Genomic DNA, 23358 nt, shown 5'->3' on the forward strand with positions numbered 1-23358 from the left:
ATACATGTAAGACATGTAGGAAGTATTGTGTAGACACGTATAAAAATAAGTGCATCCATCAGTTACTAATTATCTAAATGATTTAATCAGGGAGGCAATTTACACCATCCAATACAACGTCCGCTCTTTCATGAACGTCAAACACTGGCCATGGATGAAGGTTTACTACAAGATTAAGCCTCTGCTGAAGAGTGCTGAGACTGAGAAGGAGCTGGCAACCATGAAAGAGGACTTTACAAAATGCAAAGAAGATCTTGCCAAGGCTGAAGCCAAAAAGAAGGAGCTTGAAGAGAAGATGGTGTCACTGCTGCAGGAGAAAAATGATCTGCAGCTGCAAGTAGCATCTGTGAGTTTATCTAATTTGATTAACTGAAATATATCTCCATTAAAATGTAACAAAGGGGTTTTCAAAGAAATAACAATCTATTTTCCTAAAAGGAATCTGAGAATCTGTCAGATGCTGAGGAGAGATGTGAAGGTCTGATCAAGAGCAAAATCCAGCTTGAAGCTAAACTCAAAGAGACAACTGAGAGACTGGAAGATGAGGAAGAAATCAATGCTGAACTGACAGCCAAGAAGAGGAAGCTGGAGGATGAGTGCTCTGAGCTGAAGAAAGACATTGATGACCTGGAGCTCACCTTGGCAAAAGTGGAAAAGGAGAAACATGCCACTGAGAACAAGGTTGGAGATTTTGTTGTTTTGATTAATAATTTTATATTATGATATGGTATATTAAATGAGCTCATTTGGAAAAAAAAAAAACAGGTCAAAAACTTGACTGAGGAAATGGCAGCTCAGGACGAGAGCATTGGCAAACTTACGAAGGAGAAGAAAGCCCTCCAAGAGGCACATCAGCAGACCCTGGATGATCTCCAGGCAGAAGAGGACAAAGTCAACACCCTGACCAAATCCAAGACAAAGCTTGAGCAGCAAGTTGATGATGTGAGTCGTAATAATTAGGTTATACTTTGAATATATAATTTTGTATTTTTCTTACCATGAGTAGAAGTAATGACTAAATATGAAAGACATTAAATGTATTATATTCATAAGGTGTATAACTTGTCACATGTTAAAATGAATCAAATAATAATGGTGCTAATAATTAATCCACTTAATTAACACAATACCAACATCAAACTGCTTAGCTGGAAGGTTCCCTTGAACAAGAGAAGAAGCTCCGCATGGACCTTGAGAGAGCAAAGAGAAAGCTTGAAGGAGACCTGAAATTAGCCCAAGAGTCCATCATGGACCTCGAGAATGACAAGCAACAATCTGATGAGAAGCTGAAGAAGTAGGAAGTTTTTGTAAACTCTTACAAAAATAATGATTATCATTTATTTCAAATCATTCATTGTTCCCCTTTTACACACAGAAAAGACTTTGAAACAAGCCAGCTGCTCAGCAAGATTGAAGATGAACAATCTCTGGGTGCTCAACTCCAGAAGAAGATCAAGGAGCTTCAGGTATTTTCTTTTTCTTTTTGCTGTTAAAGGCAATGGTAAAATAAAGGCTAATAAGGTTTTATTAATACCACTGTAGGCTCGCATTGAGGAACTGGAGGAAGAGATTGAGGCTGAGCGTGCTGCTCGTGCCAAGGTTGAGAAGCAGAGAGCTGATCTCTCCAGGGAACTTGAGGAGATCAGTGAGAGGCTTGAGGAGGCTGGAGGAGCCACTGCTGCCCAGATCGAGATGAATAAGAAGCGTGAAGCTGAATTCCAGAAGCTGCGTCGTGATCTTGAAGAGTCCACCCTCCAGCATGAAGCTACGGCTGCTGCCCTCCGTAAGAAGCAGGCAGACAGTGTGGCCGAGCTGGGAGAGCAAATCGACAACCTCCAGCGTGTCAAGCAGAAGCTTGAGAAAGAGAAGAGTGAATACAAAATGGAGATCGATGATCTCTCCAGCAACATGGAGGCTGTTGCCAAAGCAAAGGTTTGACAATTGGTTCTTACATTTTTTCAAGGAAATGTATCAAATATGGTTAAGATTCTTAAGAAACAAATGATTTTGTGGTTTACAGGCCAATCTTGAGAAGATTTGCCGCACCCTTGAGGACCAACTAAGTGAAATAAAGTCCAAGAATGACGAAAACCTTCGCCAGATAAACGACCTCAGTGCTCAAAGAGCAAGATTTCAAACTGAAAATGGTAATAATGGAAACAAAATATATATCTATATGTATACATAAAAATATATTTTATTTAAATATAAAAACTTATAGTGGCAAAAAGTTTTATATACCGGGAGCAGTACATTTTAAAGAGAAAAATGTTAGCTATGCTGCTCTTCTTGGGTTTTAAGCATGTTGTGGTTTAGTGTATTACAGTCAAACAGAAACCAGACTGACAGCAGTGCACCAAAATGAGCGCAAGTTGTCCAATTAGTTTATCCACTGTAAAGAACTGCCACTACACAATAGAAAAACAATGTTTCTTCCATTCATTAACATAGATATATACCATTTCCTCCACCATTCTTATATCTTACAATTATTTTTGTATTTTGTAAATGTACATTTCTAAAGGTGAGTTTGGCCGTCAACTGGAGGAGAAAGAGGCTTTGGTTTCTCAGCTCACCAGAGGCAAACAAGCTTTCACTCAGCAAATTGAGGAGCTTAAGAGGCAGATTGAAGAGGAGATTAAGGTAATAGCATCAACATAAACACATCATTTCCACTTACTATGCAACAAAGAAAATATTATGTGACTTTGTCTCCTAGGCTAAGAATGCACTGGCCCATGCTGTGCAATCAGCCCGTCATGACTGCGACCTGCTCCGTGAGCAGTTTGAGGAAGAGCAGGAGGCAAAGGCTGAGCTGCAGAGGGGAATGTCAAAGGCCAACAGTGAAGTTGCACAGTGGAGAACCAAATATGAAACTGACGCCATCCAGCGCACTGAGGAGCTTGAAGAGTCCAAGTATGAACATCACAAGAGCTGATGACTATGTGTTCATATGGAAAAGTCTTTCGTGTTAAAACTGGTGTTTACAAATGCATTGTAGGAAGAAGTTGGCTCAGCGTCTGCAAGAGGCAGAAGAACAAATTGAGGCTGTGAACTCCAAATGTGCCTCTCTGGAGAAGACCAAACAGAGACTCCAGGGTGAAGTGGAGGACCTCATGATTGATGTGGAAAGAGCCAATTCTTTGGCTGCCAACCTTGACAAGAAGCAGAGGAACTTTGACAAGGTTAAAAGCAAAACAAAAAAGTCATACTTTAATAAGATATTATTTTCAAAAAAGTTGTGTGGGCATTATTTCAGCATGCTGTAAGTTGAACATATCTGATCTTAATATGAATAAATACCTCCATTGAAGGTCCTGGCAGAATGGAAGCAGAAATATGAAGAAGGCCAGGCAGAGCTGGAAGGTGCCCAGAAAGAGGCTCGTTCACTCAGCACTGAGCTGTTCAAGATGAAAAACTCCTATGAGGAGTCTTTAGATCAGCTGGAGACCCTCAAGAGAGAGAACAAGAATCTGCAGCGTAAGACTGAAACATTAAAAAGTAAATATATATGATAAATCAATGCCAATAATGATACAGATTATATTTTTCCTTTCTACAGAGGAGATTTCAGATCTGACAGAGCAGCTGGGTGATACTGGTAAGAGCATCCATGAGCTGGAAAAGGCCAAAAAGGCAGTGGAGACTGAAAAGGCAGAGATTCAGACCGCCCTGGAGGAGGCTGAAGTGAGTATCTGGAGTTGAATATGTAATTCTGGCAGAAAACCATTATACTGTCTTATTAATGCATATTTTCATTCTAAAATGTAAATATTGTTTTTATTTTTCATAGGGCACCCTGGAGCATGAGGAGTCCAAGATTCTTCGTGTCCAGCTTGAGCTTAACCAGGTCAAGGGGGAGATTGACAGGAAGCTTGCAGAGAAGGATGAGGAGATGGAGCAGATCAAGAGGAACAGCCAGAGAGTCATTGAATCCATGCAGAGCACTCTGGACTCTGAGGTCAGGAGCAGGAATGATTCCCTGAGAATCAAGAAGAAGATGGAGGGAGACCTTAATGAGATGGAGATTCAGCTGAGCCATGCCAATCGCCAGGCTTCTGAGGCCCAGAAACAGCTCAGGAACATTCAGGGGCAACTCAAGGTATATGACTTCTCTTTGGTTTATGGGTTCAGTAACATGATTGTATAATCTAAGCTATGTAAAGTAAAGGCAAACAGAAAGTATATCAAAAGCTTAATGTAATTGTTATGTTCAGGATGCCCAACTGCACCTTGACGATGCTCTGAGAGGACAGGAAGACATGAAGGAGCAGGTGGCAATGGTGGAGCGCAGAAACACTCTGATGCAAGCTGAGATTGAGGAGCTGAGAGCTGCTCTGGAGCAGACAGAGAGAGGCCGCAAAGTGGCTGAACAAGAGCTGGTGGACGCCAGTGAGCGTGTTGGGCTGCTGCACTCTCAGGTAACAGCATATTGTTATTTTTCTTACAAAGAATTTAAGAAAATTGAAAGTATTGTTTAAAATGTTCAGCCTGTTGCTTTCCATGTTACAGAACACAAGTCTCCTGAACAGCAAGAAGAAGCTTGAGACTGACCTTGTTCAGATCCAGAGTGAAGTTGATGACACTGTACAGGAAGCCAGAAACGCAGAGGAGAAGGCCAAGAAGGCCATCACTGATGTGAGAAACAGTAGCTGCCTAATGATTCACAAAACACTTTCTTAAAAATGTCAAACTAATATTTGTCTATATTATTGCAAAAGGCTGCAATGATGGCAGAGGAACTCAAGAAGGAGCAGGACACCAGTGCTCACCTTGAGAGGATGAAGAAGAATCTGGAGGTGACAGTGAAGGACCTGCAGCACCGTCTGGATGAGGCTGAGAATCTGGCCATGAAGGGAGGAAAGAAACAACTCCAGAAACTGGAGTCCAGAGTAAGACTGCCTTCATTCTGATGTTCTCCTTTATCCTGATATTTATAGTCTTGATGTGGACATTATCCAGTGTCTAAGCATGTCTAAACATTAAGGTCCGTGAGCTTGAGGCTGAAGTTGAAGCAGAGCAGAGACGTGGAGCTGATGCTGTTAAAGGTGTCCGCAAATATGAGAGGAGAGTCAAGGAGCTCACCTACCAGGTACTTATAAAAAAAACTTAATGTCACATTAATCTGATTATCTTTTTGTCTAATGTACATGTATTATCTGCAGACTGAGGAGGATAAGAAGAACCTCAACAGACTGCAGGATCTGGTTGACAAGCTTCAGCTGAAGGTCAAGGCTTACAAGAGGCAGTCTGAAGAAGCTGTGAGTACCTCTTTTAAGAACTAGAAACATCTTCTTAACATTTGAGACCTTCTGCTGCTGATATAATTGTGTGTGGATTTGCAGGAGGAACAAGCCAATACTCACCTTTCCAAGTTGAGGAAGGCGCAGCATGAGTTGGAGGAGGCTGAGGAGCGTGCAGACATCGCTGAGTCTCAGGTCAACAAGCTCAGAGCCAAGAGCCGTGATGCTGGAAAGGTGATTTCTTTTTCTGATGCATATTTTTTTTTAAGCATAACTACCTCTTTTATTCTCTTTTATACTAATCATATATGTGCTCACTCTCTTTTTTTCAAGGGCAAAGAGGCAGCTGAGTGAAAAACTTAATATACCATGTACATCTCAGTAAAAATGAATAAACCATCAAATTCAGCAGCTTTCTTTTGTCATTTTTGTTGATTTATTTATTGACTCACGATTGTTTAAGATTTGTTATTACTGAAGTAAGCTTCATGACAAACCATTAAGTACATCATGCAGTCTATGAAATGGGCTCAACATTATAACTTTGATTTTGAGATGGATCAAATAAATGTCAAAATCAAGACTACAGCTACTAGCAAATTAATCTATTTTAAACACTTCCATTGAACTTTATGAATTTAATAATATAAGTGAATATATTATATAATCATATATATGCAGTTTGTAAAGACAGTAATATATGTCAACAATATTAGCTTAAAATGAAAATTAAAGCATTCACTTTACATATACTAAACTATTATTTTTATATTAAAACCATAGACATTGTCGATTGTCCAGTACCAGTTAGTTATTTTATTTGTACAGTTCTACTTTTTTTTTTCATCTTTGCAGAAAGATGTTAGTTTAATTACACCACAATATAGATCAGCACACATGGCAGAATTGTATTTTTATTGCTACAATTAATACTGAGCATTGTAATTATGAAGAAATAAACAAATGATATCTGCCTACTTCTTAATACACTACCTATCCTAATGCAAACATCCACATTTCCAAATGCACTTTTGTAACGTAAAAAAAATATCTCAAATTAAGGATGGTAATGCCATTTGTCAGAGATTATATGAGAAAGTATATGTAATAGCTGTGAGAATAAAATATGATCATTAAAATATGTATTCATGTTTGAATACAGGGTATCTGCATGGTTTTTAAACACCTTTACAAATAAATTTTAAAGGCCTGCACAAATAAAATGAATACTGAATGGGCGGGGTAGGGCAACGTACGGTAAAATTTTAAATAGTAAAATTAATGTAAAAAAACATGATTTAAATAATTTATACCTCACCTTGTTTTTTTTTTTTAAGATACAGAATAGCCTAAGTCAAAATGTGATGACATTTATATTAATCATGTATGATTGTATAATTCATTCTAATATGTTTTTTTTATGCTCACTTAACATTTCGAATTATTAATTTGTGACAATAAAGTGATTTGATTTAATGTGATTTGAATTGATGACTGTTGAAAACATTGCTGCTTAATGCTTTCATGGTAACCAAGAATCTCCCATTTCAATGTCAGAACAGCAAATTTCTTCTAAAGACAACGAGTTTGCAAGCATGATGTAAACACCATAAATTAAACATTCTCATAATCCAGTGCTCAGTTATGCTTCAGTAACTCACATTCATTTACTTCAATCACAGCCTTTTGAACTTTCGACGTCTCATTACATCTCACCTGGATTGTTGTAACTCTCTATATCATGATGCTTCAAAGACTCAAATTTCTGGTTTACAAGTAGTACTAAATGCAGCAGCTAGATTCCTGAAGGGATGTAAAAAAATGTCTCATGTTATGCCCCTTCTGGCTTCAGGTTCAGCATAGAATTGAATATAAAATCGTATTATTTATACTCCACCCCTACACTACTAATTGATGACTTAGGTCAAGACACAATTCCCAGAACGTTGCCAGGTTCCCAGAACCAGCTTGAAAACAAGGGGCAATAGAGCCTTTGATGAGTCTGGACCGGTTTTATACATTATATGGGCTGGTTCCACTCTGTTAAATAATCTCCAGACCCTAATTAAAATGGCTTCCACTTTATGAGAGTTTTAATCCAGTCTCAAATTTCATTCGTTTGTCTCAGCTTTTAACATGTAGTTTTATCTCGTTTTATTGTCTCTAATTGGTTAGTGTTTTTTTGTTTCTTTTTATGTGTATTTGTATTGTAATTAATTTTACAGAACTTTGGTTGACATTTGGTGGGCATTATTAAATGTGTTTTAGAAATACATGGAACATAGTAATCTGTAAATCATGTTACAATTCCTGTTTTTCCCCAAATTTAGACCTCTTAAAATGATCATTAAGATTTTTCTTATTACATTTAATATATTTAAGACTTTTTATGGCATTGCATTTGATATTACTGAATTTAAGTATTTAAGACGTGCAGGGACTCTGGAATAGTATGTAAATGTAGTTTGAATTACTGTTTACCGGCAATAAAGTTGATGATAATGAAGATGAAGGTGATTTTGTTAATGATTACATGAACATCATATCCTCATACACTCTGTCAGTTATACATCCCATTATCCTTATAGTCTGAAAAAGAAAATGTATTGCCTGGTGACATGCACCAATCTATGTTCAACTGATCCAATTAAATATCTAAGGTGACAGTATCAGATACTCCTATTTGATGGAGCAGAATAAACATTTGGAATGTAAAATGGCACTGTATGAAGACTAATGACTTTATTGAAATGGTTTTAGTGTAATAAACACAATAATGTTTTGGTTAATCATATAAATCAGCATGCAAAAGTCAAATAGGCTTAAATTAGTAGCAGGAACACAAGTACAGCTGAGGTCTGCAATGTCACTACCCCAAATAATAACTCAGAGATTTGTAAGCATCAAATCATAGAAACCTTCACTGTCAAGATTTTATCAATCAATCAAGGTTTTATCAATTTTGTTCACTGTTTGACACATTCATCTGACAGTCATATAAGTTATATAGTTTTAATTATTTTGAATTTAAACTAAAAACATAAAAAAGACACCCATGCAGTTTTACTGGAGCCAATTTTAGAACAGTCAGAGTTCTAATAGTGCAGACACACAGGTTTAAAATGAAATCTAATCCATGAGTGTGCCTGTCTGTGGAATGTAAACTCATCAAGCACAGCAATAAAATGTGAAAGAAATACATACATGAGCAAATAGCAAATGCAATTGCAAATGATCTGTTATTCAGATTACAGCACACTGAATAAAGAAGTCAACAGAATATACACTGAATATGTGATAAATATATAAATCCTGTCACACTGATTTGTTAATGTCAATAAGTGTTTTATTGTAACAATAATAATAATAATAATAATAATAAAGCATAGCAAATAATTACACATTTTTAACCAACGATTCAAATACCCAATACTTGCAACTTATAAAATCTATTTAATTGTCTGCTATAACTCATTGTTTTGTCTATATGTCTAGCATTTTAAGATTTATTTTTACTAAAAATAATCTTATTTTATGTGGTCAAGCAATACACACCAAGATACATGAAAAATAAATGAAAAAGAATTACAAACTTATTTTGGTAGACACATAAGTGTTATATTAAACATAAGTTTTAGTTTTTTTGCTGTTTAAATTTGAAAAGTTTAACTTATTATGTAATATTGCATTATTAAGTGTTAAGTTCTGAGGTTAAATTATTTATTTATTTAGTTATTCTGAAGTTGTTTCTATTTTAGTTATAACCTAGTTTGGGTATTACCAAATGGTCCATCTGATCATTTTCATAACAAATTTTGCCATATTTGGCATTAGCCAAATTTAACTCCTGCATTGCTTGCAAAGCATGTACAGTATAAAGAGCCGGAGCAGGACTGGAGACTGTTGCGTTCAGAAGTCCAGCCGCAGCTTGCTTGTGGTGAGAGAAAACTTTCATTTCATTTTCATGATGTACACAGTTTAAAAAAAATGTATGGCATCTTATATATTAATAATCATCAACTATATGTAATTCAATTATAGTTCATATTTGTATTTTATTTTTTAATGAAAAAGAATGGCTTTAATTTAACATTGTACTTTGTATATTACAGTATTGCAGACTTTCATCAGAAGTGTGTGGAATTGTGGTAAGGTTAAGATGATATATTAAACTAAAGACATTTTATGGGGAAAAATAAACTGACTGAAAAGTGCATTAGTGCTCTGGCATAAGACACTTGTTTTAGAATATATAATCAACATCCAGGCTTTACTGCAGGGTTTCCTTAAATCTGGCCTTAACAGTGAACTCTGGTTTGCAGAGTTTAATTCAAACCCTGATCAAACTGGAGAACTTGTTACCTTTCAGGAGTCTTTTATTAGGGCTGGAGTTAAAACTCTACACAAACTAATTTTACATTAATTATAAAATTACTGATCTAATACTGAATTTCTGTGACAATCTATACATTTTTGAAGTGAGCTGCCACCATGAGTACGGACGCGGAGATGGCCGTTTATGGCAAGGCTGCCATTTACCTCCGTAAGCCTGAGAAGGAGAGAATCGAGGCTCAGAACAAACCATTTGATGCCAAAGCTGCTTGCTATGTGGTTGATGATAAAGAGCTGTACGTCAAGGGAACAATCAAGAGCAGAGATGGTGGCAAAGTCACTGTCATTGTGAATGACACTAAAGAGGTGAAATTTCATCATTCCACAAAAACTTTTACTTACATAATCTTAAACTTTTTTATGATTGTTCTAATTTAATGGATCAAATTTATAGGAGAGAGTTGCAAAGGAGGATGACGTCCACCCAATGAATCCTCCAAAGTTTGACAAGATTGAGGACATGGCCATGATGACCCATCTCAATGAACCCTCTGTGCTGTATAACCTCAAAGAGCGTTATGCCGCATGGATGATCTACGTAAGTTCTGGAGCAAAGTAAAACAGCATTTAAATTCATTTTTTCAGTGTTGTTGCAATCTGAACACTTCTCTGCTCATTTCAGACTTACTCTGGGCTTTTTTGCGCTACTGTGAACCCCTACAAGTGGCTCCCAGTGTATGATGCAGAAGTGGTGGCTGCCTACAGAGGCAAGAAGCGTATGGAGGCCCCACCCCACATCTTCTCTGTCTCTGACAACGCCTATCAGGCCATGCTGACTGGTAAGATCTGATTTATGTGATCTGAATTATTTCTAAGTTGATTTTGGTATGTCAGATTCACATTTATATATATTATTCATATAACAATGGCTGTAAAATTATTACCTTTTCATTTGCAGACAGAGAGAACCAATCTGTCCTGATTACGTATGTATCTAGCCTACTCTACTGTTTGAGATGTTGAGAATGGTTATATTTTGCTCTGGTGGAACTTCTACATTACTTATCATCATTTCTCTTCTATTAAACCAGTGGAGAATCTGGTGCTGGAAAGACTGTGAACACCAAACGTGTCATCCAGTACTTTGCCACAGTTGCAGTTCATGGTGACAAGAAGAAAGAGAATGCCAGCAAAATGCAGGTATGAGATACAAAACTATGATAAATATATTACTCTGAAAGATATAAAAAATTAATACTGAATTACTCTAGTCTCACACAATATATGATACAGTATGTGAAATAAAAAATGTCTGCAAACAGTGATGACACATACAAGAGAAAATAACTGAAACCCCTTTAAACATCAAACAGGGCTCTCTTGAGGATCAGATCATTGCTGCTAACCCTCTGCTTGAGGCTTATGGTAATGCCAAGACTGTGAGAAATGACAACTCCTCTCGTTTTGTAAGTCAAGCTATTTTTATATTCAAACATAATTTAGAAATATTTAGCTTAGATTTGTTGAGTATTTTTTGTTGTTGTTTTATTAATACAGTACAGCAACTCAAATGTTCATTTTATTTTAAACAGGGTAAATTCATCAGAATTCATTTCGGCACATCAGGAAAACTGGCTAGTGCTGATATTGAGACATGTAGGTGGACATGATCTTATTTATCCATCCTCCACATTTGTCTGTCATGCTTCAATGATTGTGACACAAGTACATTCTCTCAACAGATCTGCTGGAGAAGTCTAGAGTGACGTTCCAGCTTTCAGATGAGAGAGGCTACCACATCTTCTACCAGATGATGACCAACCATAAGCCTGAGCTGATCGGTAGATACACATATTTGTTTAATATTTACTATATTGTACAGATAATATTGTACAATTCTATGTAATAAATATTAATATAAATGTATTTTACAGAAATGACGCTCATCACCACCAACCCTTATGACTTCCCCATGTGCAGTCAGGGTCAGATCACAGTGGCAAGCATTGATGATAAAGAGGAGCTGGTTGCTACTGATGTGAGTCAATGCTGTTTTAAATAACAAACTCAATGTAAACTTAGCTAATCATAGAGCTTGTTCTTTTCTCAATGAAATTTCCAGACTGCTATTGACATTCTGGGCTTCACTGCTGAGGAGAAGATGTGCATCTACAAGTTCACTGGAGCTGTGCTTCATCATGGTAACATGAAGTTCAAGCAGAAGCAGCGTGAGGAGCAGGCTGAGCCTGATGGCACAGAGGGTGAGACTAAATAGTACTAATGTGTCTGATTACATGCAGTGTTTGGATTGAGAGATCCACATTTCGTTATACGTAATTTTTGTTGTTGTTGTTGTTGCTACTTTTACATGGCAGAGGCTGACAAAATCTCCTACCTTCTGGGTTTGAACTCTGCTGATATGCTGAAGGCTTTGTGCTATCCCAGAGTAAAAGTTGGAAACGAGTTTGTGACCAAAGGCCAAACAGTGCCACAGGTGTGTGTAGATATATATGTAATAACATATCTCCATCATGTCATTTGTGTTCATCTTGAAAATCATGATTGAATATAGCAAATCAAAAAGTTTTTAATAAAAATTCACTCTATTCTTACAGGTTTACAACTCTGTTAGCGCCTTGTGCAAATCTATCTATGAGAGGATGTTCTTGTGGATGGTCGTTCGTATCAACCAGATGTTGGACACAAAACAGCAAAGAAATTTCTTCATTGGTGTGCTGGATATCGCTGGCTTTGAGATTTTTGATGTAAGAATGTTTTATGTTTATCTGTCTTTATGGAAAATAGAGTCACATTCAGCTGCCAGTAAATGATCCTGTCTCTTTCTCCAGTTCAACAGCATGGAACAGCTGTGCATCAACTTCACCAACGAGAAACTGCAACAGTTTTTCAACCACCACATGTTTGTGCTGGAACAAGAGGAGTACAAGAAGGAGGGCATTGTTTGGGAATTCATTGACTTTGGCATGGACTTGGCTGCTTGCATTGAGCTCATTGAGAAGGTTTTTACTGGTTTATGAACTTATTAATTTCCATTTTCCATTTTCAAAAGTATACATTTTTAAAAATAAACAACATTCTTTTATAAACAGCCCATGGGTATCTTCTCCATCCTTGAAGAGGAGTGCATGTTCCCCAAGGCTTCAGATACTTCCTTCAAGAACAAGCTGTATGATCAGCATCTTGGCAAGTGCAATGCTTTCCAGAAACCAAAGCCTGCCAAAGGCAAGGCTGAGGCCCACTTCTCCCTGGTCCACTACGCTGGAACTGTGGACTACAACATTTCTGGCTGGTTGGACAAGAACAAGGATCCACTGAACGAGTCTGTTGTGCAACTTTACCAGAAGTCTTCTGTCAAACTGCTGGCTACTCTCTACCCACCTGTTGTTGAGGGTAATAAAAAATTTAAGTGTTAATTAAACTGTGCTAATTTAATTATCCAAACACTGATTTAATTTTGCACTTTCTTCTGGTTATTACATTATGTGTCTTCCTTTTTCTCTTCATCTGCATAGAGACTGGTGGTGGAAAGAAGGGAGGCAAGAAGAAGGGTGGTTCCATGCAGACTGTGTCTTCACAGTTTAGAGTACGTCTTTGTTTGAAACCAAATTTGAATAATGATGCAGTGAAAGCAGTGACTGTACATCAGCTTGCTTGACTCTACATCAGAGAATATATATAAATCAACAAGTCAGTCAATGAGACTAAGTAAGCTGTAACTTTCCATGATTACACAGGAGAACTTGGGCAAGCTCATGACCAACTTGAGGAGCACTCACCCTCACTTTGTGCGCTGTCTGATTCCCAACGAGTCCAAGATCCCAGGTAAGTATCAAAGGGATTACAGATATCTGTCATTTACACAGTAATAATACTTTTATTAATTTACCAAGCTCATGATCTAAACTGTCCTTTATAGGTCTCATGGAGAACCACCTGGTTATCCACCAGCTGAGGTGTAACGGTGTGCTGGAGGGCATCAGAATCTGCAGAAAGGGCTTCCCCAGCAGAATCCTCTATGGTGACTTCAAGCAGAGGTAGCAGGGACCACATGAAAACAACATTTACTGTATGAGGCTCTTAACTGGAGGATATGAAACATTTTGATTAACCTTCAACAGATACAAGGTGCTGAATGCCAGTGTAATCCCAGAGGGACAGTTTATTGACAACAAGAAAGCTTCTGAGAAACTCCTGGGATCCATCGACGTTGATCACGACCAGTACAGATTTGGACACACAAAGGTTCATATTCTACTTTACAGCTTTAAAAAAAAATTATGATTTATTGTATATGATTATTCTGTTATAATCACTGTCATTTTTTATATAATAAGGTGTTCTTCAAAGCTGGTCTTCTGGGTACTCTTGAGGAGATGCGTGATGAGAAACTGGCTGCTCTGGTCACAATGACTCAGGCTGTCTGCCGTGGTTATCTGATGAGGAAAGAGTTTGTGAAGATGACAGAGAGGAGGTGAGGAATGTCATGAAAGGAACAAAACCTCTGATTCTTATATTTATCTATTTCAGTTAGTATAAACCTTTTATCAGTGGAAGTATTTATACCAATGATTCCTTCCCCACATTACTTCAGAATGTCAATGAATAATCGATAAGGTTTGTTCCTCTCTATGGCAAAAAAGTATTTCGGAAAATATTTAAGATTTACTTATATTTACAACAACCATGTTTTTTATTTATTATTTTGTGTTAATACAGAATTCAGGGAAAAAACACGTAATGTTACTTATATTCTGAATTACACATTGCATTATGTTGTGATTAAGGGTTAAAGAAAATATCTGAAAACTAAACGTATAATATCTTGACAGAAAAGTACCTTTTCTGTTTTTATATATATTTTTTACTTACATTTTTTGATACATGTAAGACATGTAGGCAGTATTGTGTAGACATGTATAAAAATAAGTGCATTCATCAGTTACTAATTATCTAAATGATTTAATCAGGGAGGCAATTTACACCATCCAATACAACGTCCGCTCTTTCATGAATGTCAAACACTGGCCATGGATGAAGGTTTACTACAAGATTAAGCCTCTGCTGAAGAGTGCTGAGACTGAGAAGGAGCTGGCAACTATGAAAGAGGACTTTACAAAATGCAAAGAAGATCTTGCCAAGGCTGAAGCCAAAAAGAAGGAGCTTGAAGAGAAGATGGTGTCACTGCTGCAGGAGAAAAATGATCTGCAGCTGCAAGTAGCATCTGTGAGTTTTACCTATGTGAATTAACTGAAATGTATCTCCATTAAAATGTAACAAAGGGGTTTTCAAAGAGATAACAATCTATTTTCCTATAAGGAATCTGAGAATCTGTCAGATGCTGAGGAGAGGTGTGAAGGTCTGATCAAGAACAAAATCCAGCTTGAAGCTAAACTCAAAGAGACAACTGAGAGACTGGAAGATGAGGAAGAAATCAATGCTGAACTGACAGCCAAGAAGAGGAAGCTGGAGGATGAGTGCTCTGAGCTGAAGAAAGACATTGATGACCTGGAGCTCACCTTGGCAAAAGTGGAAAAGGAGAAACATGCCACTGAGAACAAGGTTGGAGATTTTGTTGTTTTGATTAACAATTTTATATTATGATATGGTATATTAAATGAGCTCATTTGGAAAAAAAAAAAACAGGTCAAAAACTTGACTGAGGAAATGGCAGCTCAGGACGAGAGCATTGGCAAACTTACGAAGGAGAAGAAAGCCCTCCAAGAGGCACATCAGCAGACCCTGGATGATCTCCAGGCAGAAGAGGACAAAGTCAACACCCTGACCAAATCCAAGACAAAGCTTGAGCAGCAAGTTGATGATGTGAGTCGTAATAATTAGGTTATACTTTGAATATATGATTTTGTATTTTTCATACCATGAGTAGAAGTAGTGACTAAATATTAAAGACATTAAATGCATTAATTATATTTATAGGGTGTATAATTTGTCACATGTTAAAATGAATCAAATAATAATGGTGCTAATAATTAATCCACTTAATTAACACAATACCAACATCAAACTGCTTAGCTGGAAGGTTCCCTTGAACAAGAGAAGAAGCTCCGCATGGACCTTGAGAGAGCAAAGAGAAAGCTTGAAGGAGACCTGAAATTAGCCCAAGAGTCCATCATGGACCTCGAGAATGACAAGCAACAATCTGATGAGAAGCTGAAGAAGTAGGAAGTTTTTGTAAACTCTTACAAAAATAATGATTATCATTTATTTCAAATCATTCATTGTTCCCCTTTTACACACAGAAAAGACTTTGAAACAAGCCAGCTGCTCAGCAAGATTGAAGATGAACAATCTCTGGGTGCTCAACTCCAGAAGAAGATCAAGGAGCTTCAGGTATTTTTTTTTCTTTTTGCTGTTAAAGGCAATGGTAAAATAAAGGCTAATAAGGTTTTATTAATACCACTGTAGGCTCGCATTGAGGAACTGGAGGAAGAGATTGAGGCTGAGCGTGCTGCTCGTGCCAAGGTTGAGAAGCAGAGAGCTGATCTCTCCAGGGAACTTGAGGAGATCAGTGAGAGGCTTGAGGAGGCTGGAGGAGCCACTGCTGCTCAGATCGAGATGAATAAGAAGCGTGAAGCTGAATTCCAGAAGCTGCGTCGTGATCTTGAAGAGTCCACCCTCCAACATGAAGCTACGGCTGCTGCCCTCCGTAAGAAGCAGGCAGACAGTGTGGCCGAGCTGGGAGAGCAAATCGACAACCTCCAGCGTGTCAAGCAGAAGCTTGAGAAAGAGAAGAGTGAATACAAAATGGAGATCGATGATCTCTCCAGCAACATGGAGGCTGTTGCCAAAGCAAAGGTTTGACAATTGATTTTTAAATCTTTTTAAGGAAATGTAACAAATATGGTTAAGATTCTTAAGAAACAAATGATTTTGTGGTTTACAGGCCAATCTTGAGAAGATTTGCCGCACCCTTGAGGACCAACTAAGTGAAATAAAGTCCAAGAATGACGAAAACCTTCGGCAGTTAAATGACCTCAGTGCTCAAAGAGCAAGACTTCAAACTGAAAATGGTAACAATGCAAAAAAAATCCTTCACTACCAAAATGCCTTAATATATATCTAAATTATGTTTTATTAACAAGATTCGGAAGGAGCCCGTCAGATACTTAGCCTAATCAATACAGGTGGACCATAATCAAGTAATCAATCCCATAGTATAAATATCGCTGACTTACCTTTATCTATTGATGGTTTATCAGCGTCCCTCCTCCACCCCATCTCCTCACTTTGAGTTCACTTTATAAATAGACGGGGAAGGGGGGGTACTCTAGGTTCGGGCCATTCCTGAGCTCGGAGCCCTTCCCCCGGACAGCACCCCAGATACGCATACCATGCCTCAGCTAATTATATGTAAGCGTGAACTTGTGAAATATATTTTATTTAAATATAAAAAACTAATAGTGGCAAAACATTTTATATACTGGGAGCAGTACACTTTATAAGTCATAGGGCCCTATCTTGCACCCAGCGCAATTGACTTTGTACACCGACGCATGTGTCATTCCTATTTTGCACCCGCGCAAAGCGCGCTTTTCCCTCCACAGAAGCACGTCGCTAAACTAGTGAATGAACTTGCGCTCCCTGGGCGGTTCAGCGCAAAAAAGGAGGCGTGTTCCGGCGCAAACAATCCCTGGTGCTATTTTGCTGTTCCATTAAACAATTGCGCCACTGACCAGAAAAAACCTGGTCTAAAGTCAGTGGCGCGTTGCGCGTTGTTCATTATGCTATTTTAAGGGCGCATGACCATAATGTATAGCGTGCACAACGCGCATACACTTTGCTCATGTAATCTACACAGATGCAACAGTTATTTTTGCAAATCATAAATTGTTACACTAAAAAAATATTAACACATGAGATGACGGAAATCATTGTGGTGTGCCACGAAGATGTGAAAAAAATAGGCATAAATCTAGCTTACAAATTATTCAGGCTAATTATTCTCCCATCCCCATACAACACAACTTCTCTGTCTTTCACTGCTCTTACAAGAACATCAGTCTCCTCGGCTGTGAACCGCTCCTGGCGTGCGCCTGGTAAATACGCCATAATAATAGCAATCCATAATGGAACTTGCGCACCTGCTTTTAAAGGGAATGTTGGATGACGCTCTGATTGGTTTATTTCACGTTACGCCCAAACCACACCTATGAATAATGAAGCTACTTCAGACCAACCCACTTTAGATTTGCGCCGGGCGCAAGAGCCATTTATCCCGCCGGGAAAATAGCAACAGCGCCGAGACCCGCCCACAAAGTTACTTGCGCTTTGCGCTTTGACACTTGCGTTTCAGATCGTTAAAATAGGGCCCATAATGTTGGATATGCAACTCCTCTTTGTCATGATTCTGCCCTCGTGTCCTTGATTTTTCCATAGTCTTGAGGCAGGATCATGACAGACCCGTGTTTTGTGTATAAGCACATGGCCTTGTCTTTGGGCCATGTGCTTGTGTTGTCTCGTTCCCTTGCCCCGCCCCCCTTGTTATCCTAGTTTTGTCGTGATTGCCTTACCTGTGCCACCTGTTGTGTCTTGATTAGTCTTATTTATATCCCCTAGTGTGCTCTGTCTTGTGCGGTTCATTGTTTCTATATTGTGATATTTTGTTACCCATTTTTGCACCTAGAAGAAGACGTTGTGAGTCCTGTGTTTGTTTATCTGAAGTTAGTGTTTTTGTGTTGAGAGTCTTTGTTTATCGTGTCGACCAAGTCTTGTTAAATCATTTAGTCTCTGCCCTAGTCGTTGTTTTCCCCCTCGTGGGTTTTGTTTTCCCCTTTTCATGTATAATAAATCCTGTGTTTTTTACATCCTGCCTGCAATTGAGTTCATTCCTACCCTCCACATAACACTCTTAGAGGGTTTAAAGCAAGTTGTGGTTTAGTGTATTACAGTCAAACAGAAAATACACTGACAGCATTGCACCAACATGAGTGCAAGTTGTCCAAGTAGTTTATCCACTGTAGAGATCTGCCAGTACGCAATAGAAAAACATAATTTTTCCCATTCATTAACATAGATATATAACATTATCTCCAACACTCTTATATCTTACCAGTCATTTTGTAAATTTAAATCTCTAAAGGTGAGTTTGGCCGTCAACTGGAGGAGAAAGAAGCTCTGGTTTCTCAGCTCACCAGAGGCAAACAAGCTTTCACTCAGCAAATTGAGGAAATTAAAAGGCAGATTGAAGAGGAGATTAAGGTAATAGCATCAACACAAACACATAATTTCCACTTACTATTCAACAAAGATAATATTATGTGACTTTGTTTCCTAGGCTAAGAATGCACTGGCCCATGCTGTGCAATCAGCCCGTCATGACTGCGACCTGCTCCGTGAGCAGTTTGAGGAAGAGCAGGAGGCAAAGGCTGAGCTGCAGAGGGGAATGTCAAAGGCCAACAGTGAAGTTGCACAGTGGAGAACCAAATATGAAACTGACGCCATCCAGCGCACTGAGGAGCTTGAAGAGTCCAAGTATGAACATCACAAGAGCTGATGACTATGTGTTCATATGGAAAAGTCTTTCATGTTAAAACTGGTGTTTACAAATGCATTGTAGGAAGAAGTTGGCTCAGCGTCTGCAAGAGGCAGAAGAACAAATTGAGGCTGTGAACTCCAAATGTGCCTCTCTGGAGAAGACCAAACAGAGACTCCAGGGCGAGGTGGAGGACCTCATGATTGATGTGGAGAGAGCCAATTCTTTGGCTGCCAACCTTGACAAGAAGCAGAGGAACTTTGACAAGGTTAAAAGCAAAACAAAAAAAGTCATACTTTAATGAGATATTGTTTTCAAAAAAGTTGTGTGGGCGTTATTTCAGCATGCTATAAGCTGATAAAATCTGATCTTAATATGCCTCCATTGAAGGTCCTGGCAGAATGGAAGCAGAAATATGAAGAAGGTCAGGCAGAGCTGGAAGGTGCCCAGAAAGAGGCTCGTTCACTCAGCACTGAGCTGTTCAAGATGAAAAACTCCTATGAGGAGTCTTTAGATCAGCTGGAGACCCTCAAGAGAGAGAACAAGAATCTGCAGCGTAAGACTGAAACATTAAAAAGTAAATATATATGATTAATGAATGCCAATATACATAGATTATATTTTTCCTTTCTACAGAGGAGATTTCAGACCTGACAGAGCAGCTGGGTGATACTGGTAAGAGCATCCATGAGCTGGAAAAGGCCAAGAAGGCAGTGGAGACTGAAAAGGCAGAGATTCAGACCGCCCTGGAGGAGGCTGAAGTGAGTATCTGGAGTTGAATATATAATTCTGGCAGAAAACCATTATACTGTCTTATTAATGCATATTTTCGTTCTAAAATGTAAATATTGTTTTTATTTTTCATAGGGCACCCTGGAGCATGAGGAGTCCAAGATTCTTCGTGTCCAGCTTGAGCTTAACCAGGTCAAGGGGGAAATTGACAGGAAGCTTGCAGAGAAGGATGAGGAGATGGAGCAGATCAAGAGGAACAGCCAGAGAGTCATTGAATCCATGCAGAGCACTCTGGACTCTGAGGTCAGGAGCAGGAATGATGCCCTGAGAATCAAGAAGAAGATGGAGGGAGACCTTAATGAGATGGAGATTCAGCTGAGCCATGCCAATCGCCAGGCTTCTGAGGCCCAGAAACAGCTCAGGAACGTTCAGGGACAACTCAAGGTATATGCCTTCTCTGTGGTTTATGGGTTCATTCATGTTGGTATAATCAAAGCTATGTTAAGTAAGGGTAAACAGAAAGCACATCAAAAGCTTACTGTAATGTTATTGTTATGTTCAGGATGCCCAGCTGCACCTTGACGATGCTGTGAGAGGACAGGAAGACATGAAGGAGCAGGTGGCAATGGTGGAGCGCAGAAACACTCTGATGCAAGCTGAGATTGAGGAGCTGAGAGCTGCTCTGGAGCAGACAGAGAGAGGCCGCAAAGTGGCTGAACAAGAGCTGGTGGACGCCAGTGAGCGTGTTGGGCTGCTGCACTCTCAGGTAACAGCATATTGTTATTTTTCTTACAAGGAATTTAAGAAAATTGAAAGTATTGTTTAAAATGTTCAGCCTGTTGCTTTCCATGTTACAGAACACAAGTCTCCTGAACACCAAGAAGAAGCTTGAGACTGACCTTGTTCAGATCCAGAGTGAAGTTGATGACACTGTACAGGAAGCCAGAAACGCAGAGGAGAAGGCCAAGAAGGCCATCACTGATGTGAGAAACAGTAGCTGCCTAATGATTAACAAAACACTTGTATGCTTAAAAATGCAAACTAATATTTATCTATATCACTGCAAAAGGCTGCAATGATGGCAGAGGAACTCAAGAAGGAGCAGGACACCAGTGCTCACCTTGAGAGGATGAAGAAGAATCTGGAGGTGACAGTGAAGGACCTGCAGCACCGTCTGGATGAGGCTGAGAATCTGGCCATGAAGGGAGGAAAGAAACAACTCCAGAAACTGGAGTCCAGAGTAAGACTGCCTTCATTCTGATGTTCTCCTTTATCCTGATATTTATAGTCTTGATGTGGACATTATCCAGTGTCTAAACATGTCTAAACATTAAGGTCCGTGAGCTTGAGGCTGAAGTTGAAGCAGAGCAGAGACGTGGAGCTGATGCTGTTAAAGGTGTCCGCAAATATGAGAGGAGAGTCAAGGAGCTCACCTACCAGGTATTTATAAAAAAAAACTTCAGGACACATTAATCTGAATATGTTTTAATCTGAGGAACATGTATTATCTGCAGACTGAGGAGGATAAGAAGAACCTCAACAGACTGCAGGATCTGGTTGACAAGCTTCAGCTGAAGGTCAAGGCTTACAAGAGGCAGTCTGAAGAAGCTGTGAGTACCTCATTTAAGAACTAGAAGCACCTTCTAAACATATTAGATCTTCTGCTGCTGATATAATTGTGTGTGGATTTGCAGGAGGAACAAGCCAATACTCACCTTTCCAAGTTGAGGAAGGCACAGCATGAGTTGGAGGAGGCTGAGGAGCGTGCAGACATCGCTGAGTCTCAGGTCAACAAGCTCAGAGCCAAGAGCCGTGATGCTGGAAAGGTAATTTCTTTTTCTGATGCATATTTGTTCAAACGTAACTACCTCATGTATTCTCTTTTATACTAATCATGTATGTGCTCACTCTCTTTTTTTCAAGGGCAAAGAGGCAGCTGAGTGAAAAACTTAATATACCATGTACATCTCAGTAAAAATGAATAAACCTTCAAATTCAGCAGCTTTCTTTTCTTGTCATTTTTGTTGATTTATTTATTGACTCACGATTGTTTAAGATTTGTTATTACTGAAGTAAGCTTCATGACAAACCATTAAGTACATCATGCAGTCTATGAAATGGGCTCAACATTATAACTTTGATTTTGAAATGGATCAAATAAATGTCAAAATCAAGACTACAGCTACTAGCAAATTAATCTATTTTAAACAATTTGTTTGAACTTTATGAATTTAATAATATAAGCAAATATATTATATAATCATATATATGCAGTTTGTAAAGACAGTAATATATGTCAACAATATTAGCTTAAAATAAAAATTAAAGCATGCACTTTACATATACTAAACTATTATTTTTATATTAAAACCATAGACATTGTCGATTGTCCAGTACCAGTTAGTTATTTTATTTGTACAGTTCTATTTATTTTTTTTTCATCTTTGCAGAAAGATGTTAGTTTAATTACACCACAATATAGATCAGCACACATGGCAGAATTGTATTTTTATTGCTACAATTAATACTGAGCATTGTAATTATGAAGAAATAAACAAATGATATCTGCCTACTTCTTAATACACTACCTATCCTAATGCAAACATTCACATTTCCAAATGCACTTTTGTAACGTAAAAAAATATCTCAAATCAAGGATGGTAATGCCATTTGTCAGAGATTATATGAGAAAGTATATGTAATAGCTGTGAGAATAAAATATGATCATTAAAATATGTATTCATGTTTGAATACAGGGTATCTGCATGGTTTTTAAACACCTTTACAAATAAATTTTAAAGGCCTGCACAAATAAAATGAATACTGAATGGGCGGGGTAGGGCAACGTACGGTAAAATTTTAAATAGTAAAATTAATGTAAAAAACCATGATTTAAATAATTTATTCCTCACCTTGATTTTTTTTTTAAAGATGAAGAATAGCCTAAGTCAAAATGTGATGACATTTATATTAATCATGTATGATTGTATAATTCATTCTAATATGTTTTTTTTATGCTCACTTAACATTTCGAATTATTAATTTGTGACAATAAAGTGATTTGATTTAATGTGATTTGAATTGATGACTGTTGAAAACATTGCTGCTTAATGCTTTCATGGTTACCAAGAATCTCCCATTTCAATGTCAGAACAGCAAATTTCTTCTAAAGACAACGAGTTTGCAAGCATGATGTAAACACCATAAATTAAACATTCTCATAATCCAGTGCTCAGTTATGCTTCAGTAACTCACATTCATTTACTTCAATCACAGCCTTTTGAACTTTCGACGTCTCATTACATCTCACCTGGATTGTTGTAACTCTCTATATCATGATGCTTCAAAGACTCAAATTTCTGGTTTACAAGTAGTACTAAATGCAGCAGCTAGATTCCTGAAGGGATGTAAAAAAATGTCTCATGTTATGCCCCTTCTGGCTTCAGGTTCAGCATAGAATTGAATATAAAATCGTATTATTTATACTCCACCCCTACACTACTAATTGATGACTTAGGTCAAGACACAATTCCCAGAACG

General features: G+C 38.1%; 2 protein-coding genes across 11 annotated transcripts in view; both read left to right on the plus strand.

The window, feature by feature from the left end:
* LOC127958392 (myosin heavy chain, fast skeletal muscle-like) overlaps positions 1-5651 on the plus strand; it is a 38632-nt gene extending 32981 nt beyond the window's left edge. For all 6 annotated transcript variants that reach the window (XM_052557253.1, XM_052557250.1, XM_052557249.1 and 3 more), the window contains 20 exons: positions 91-346; positions 439-681; positions 766-942; positions 1149-1294; positions 1376-1466; positions 1543-1932; positions 2021-2147; positions 2525-2643; positions 2720-2916; positions 3002-3185; positions 3315-3480; positions 3563-3687; positions 3794-4102; positions 4218-4421; positions 4513-4638; positions 4722-4892; positions 4988-5092; positions 5166-5261; positions 5346-5477; positions 5577-5651. In XM_052557253.1, the coding sequence (XP_052413213.1) occupies positions 91-346; positions 439-681; positions 766-942; positions 1149-1294; positions 1376-1466; positions 1543-1932; positions 2021-2147; positions 2525-2643; positions 2720-2916; positions 3002-3185; positions 3315-3480; positions 3563-3687; positions 3794-4102; positions 4218-4421; positions 4513-4638; positions 4722-4892; positions 4988-5092; positions 5166-5261; positions 5346-5477; positions 5577-5597 (3385 nt within the window). In that variant the 3' untranslated portion in view covers positions 5598-5651. The remainder of the gene's footprint in view (positions 1-90; positions 347-438; positions 682-765; positions 943-1148; positions 1295-1375; positions 1467-1542; positions 1933-2020; positions 2148-2524; positions 2644-2719; positions 2917-3001; positions 3186-3314; positions 3481-3562; positions 3688-3793; positions 4103-4217; positions 4422-4512; positions 4639-4721; positions 4893-4987; positions 5093-5165; positions 5262-5345; positions 5478-5576) is intronic.
* Positions 1-21816, plus strand: part of LOC127958393 (myosin heavy chain, fast skeletal muscle-like) — a 54737-nt gene extending 32921 nt beyond the window's left edge. For 2 of the 5 annotated variants that reach the window (XM_052557257.1, XM_052557256.1), the window contains exons 3-41: positions 9723-9941; positions 10030-10173; positions 10258-10414; positions 10534-10561; positions 10667-10775; positions 10949-11041; positions 11168-11231; positions 11318-11416; positions 11510-11613; positions 11698-11836; positions 11951-12069; positions 12191-12340; positions 12425-12595; positions 12686-12986; positions 13109-13179; positions 13331-13418; positions 13513-13630; positions 13715-13838; positions 13931-14067; positions 14564-14819; positions 14913-15155; positions 15240-15416; positions 15627-15772; positions 15854-15944; positions 16020-16409; positions 16498-16624; positions 18694-18812; positions 18889-19085; positions 19171-19354; positions 19477-19642; positions 19723-19847; positions 19954-20262; positions 20381-20584; positions 20676-20801; positions 20888-21058; positions 21154-21258; positions 21333-21428; positions 21513-21644; positions 21742-21816. In XM_052557257.1, coding sequence (XP_052413217.1) covers positions 9735-9941; positions 10030-10173; positions 10258-10414; positions 10534-10561; positions 10667-10775; positions 10949-11041; positions 11168-11231; positions 11318-11416; positions 11510-11613; positions 11698-11836; positions 11951-12069; positions 12191-12340; positions 12425-12595; positions 12686-12986; positions 13109-13179; positions 13331-13418; positions 13513-13630; positions 13715-13838; positions 13931-14067; positions 14564-14819; positions 14913-15155; positions 15240-15416; positions 15627-15772; positions 15854-15944; positions 16020-16409; positions 16498-16624; positions 18694-18812; positions 18889-19085; positions 19171-19354; positions 19477-19642; positions 19723-19847; positions 19954-20262; positions 20381-20584; positions 20676-20801; positions 20888-21058; positions 21154-21258; positions 21333-21428; positions 21513-21644; positions 21742-21762 — 5808 coding nt within the window. In that variant the 5' untranslated portion in view covers positions 9723-9734 and the 3' untranslated portion in view covers positions 21763-21816. Of the gene's footprint in view, positions 1-9105; positions 9181-9355; positions 9397-9722; positions 9942-10029; positions 10174-10257; positions 10415-10533; positions 10562-10666; positions 10776-10948; positions 11042-11167; positions 11232-11317; positions 11417-11509; positions 11614-11697; positions 11837-11950; positions 12070-12190; positions 12341-12424; positions 12596-12685; positions 12987-13108; positions 13180-13330; positions 13419-13512; positions 13631-13714; positions 13839-13930; positions 14068-14563; positions 14820-14912; positions 15156-15239; positions 15417-15626; positions 15773-15853; positions 15945-16019; positions 16410-16497; positions 16625-18693; positions 18813-18888; positions 19086-19170; positions 19355-19476; positions 19643-19722; positions 19848-19953; positions 20263-20380; positions 20585-20675; positions 20802-20887; positions 21059-21153; positions 21259-21332; positions 21429-21512; positions 21645-21741 lie in introns of those variants that run through there. The other 3 variants (XM_052557254.1, XM_052557258.1, XM_052557255.1) reach the window with 3 other exon arrangements.
* Positions 21817-23358: the final 1542 nt, after the last annotated feature.

This window comes from Carassius gibelio, chromosome B5 (genome assembly GCF_023724105.1).
Source record: "Carassius gibelio isolate Cgi1373 ecotype wild population from Czech Republic chromosome B5, carGib1.2-hapl.c, whole genome shotgun sequence".
NCBI lineage: Eukaryota > Metazoa > Chordata > Actinopteri > Cypriniformes > Cyprinidae > Carassius > Carassius gibelio.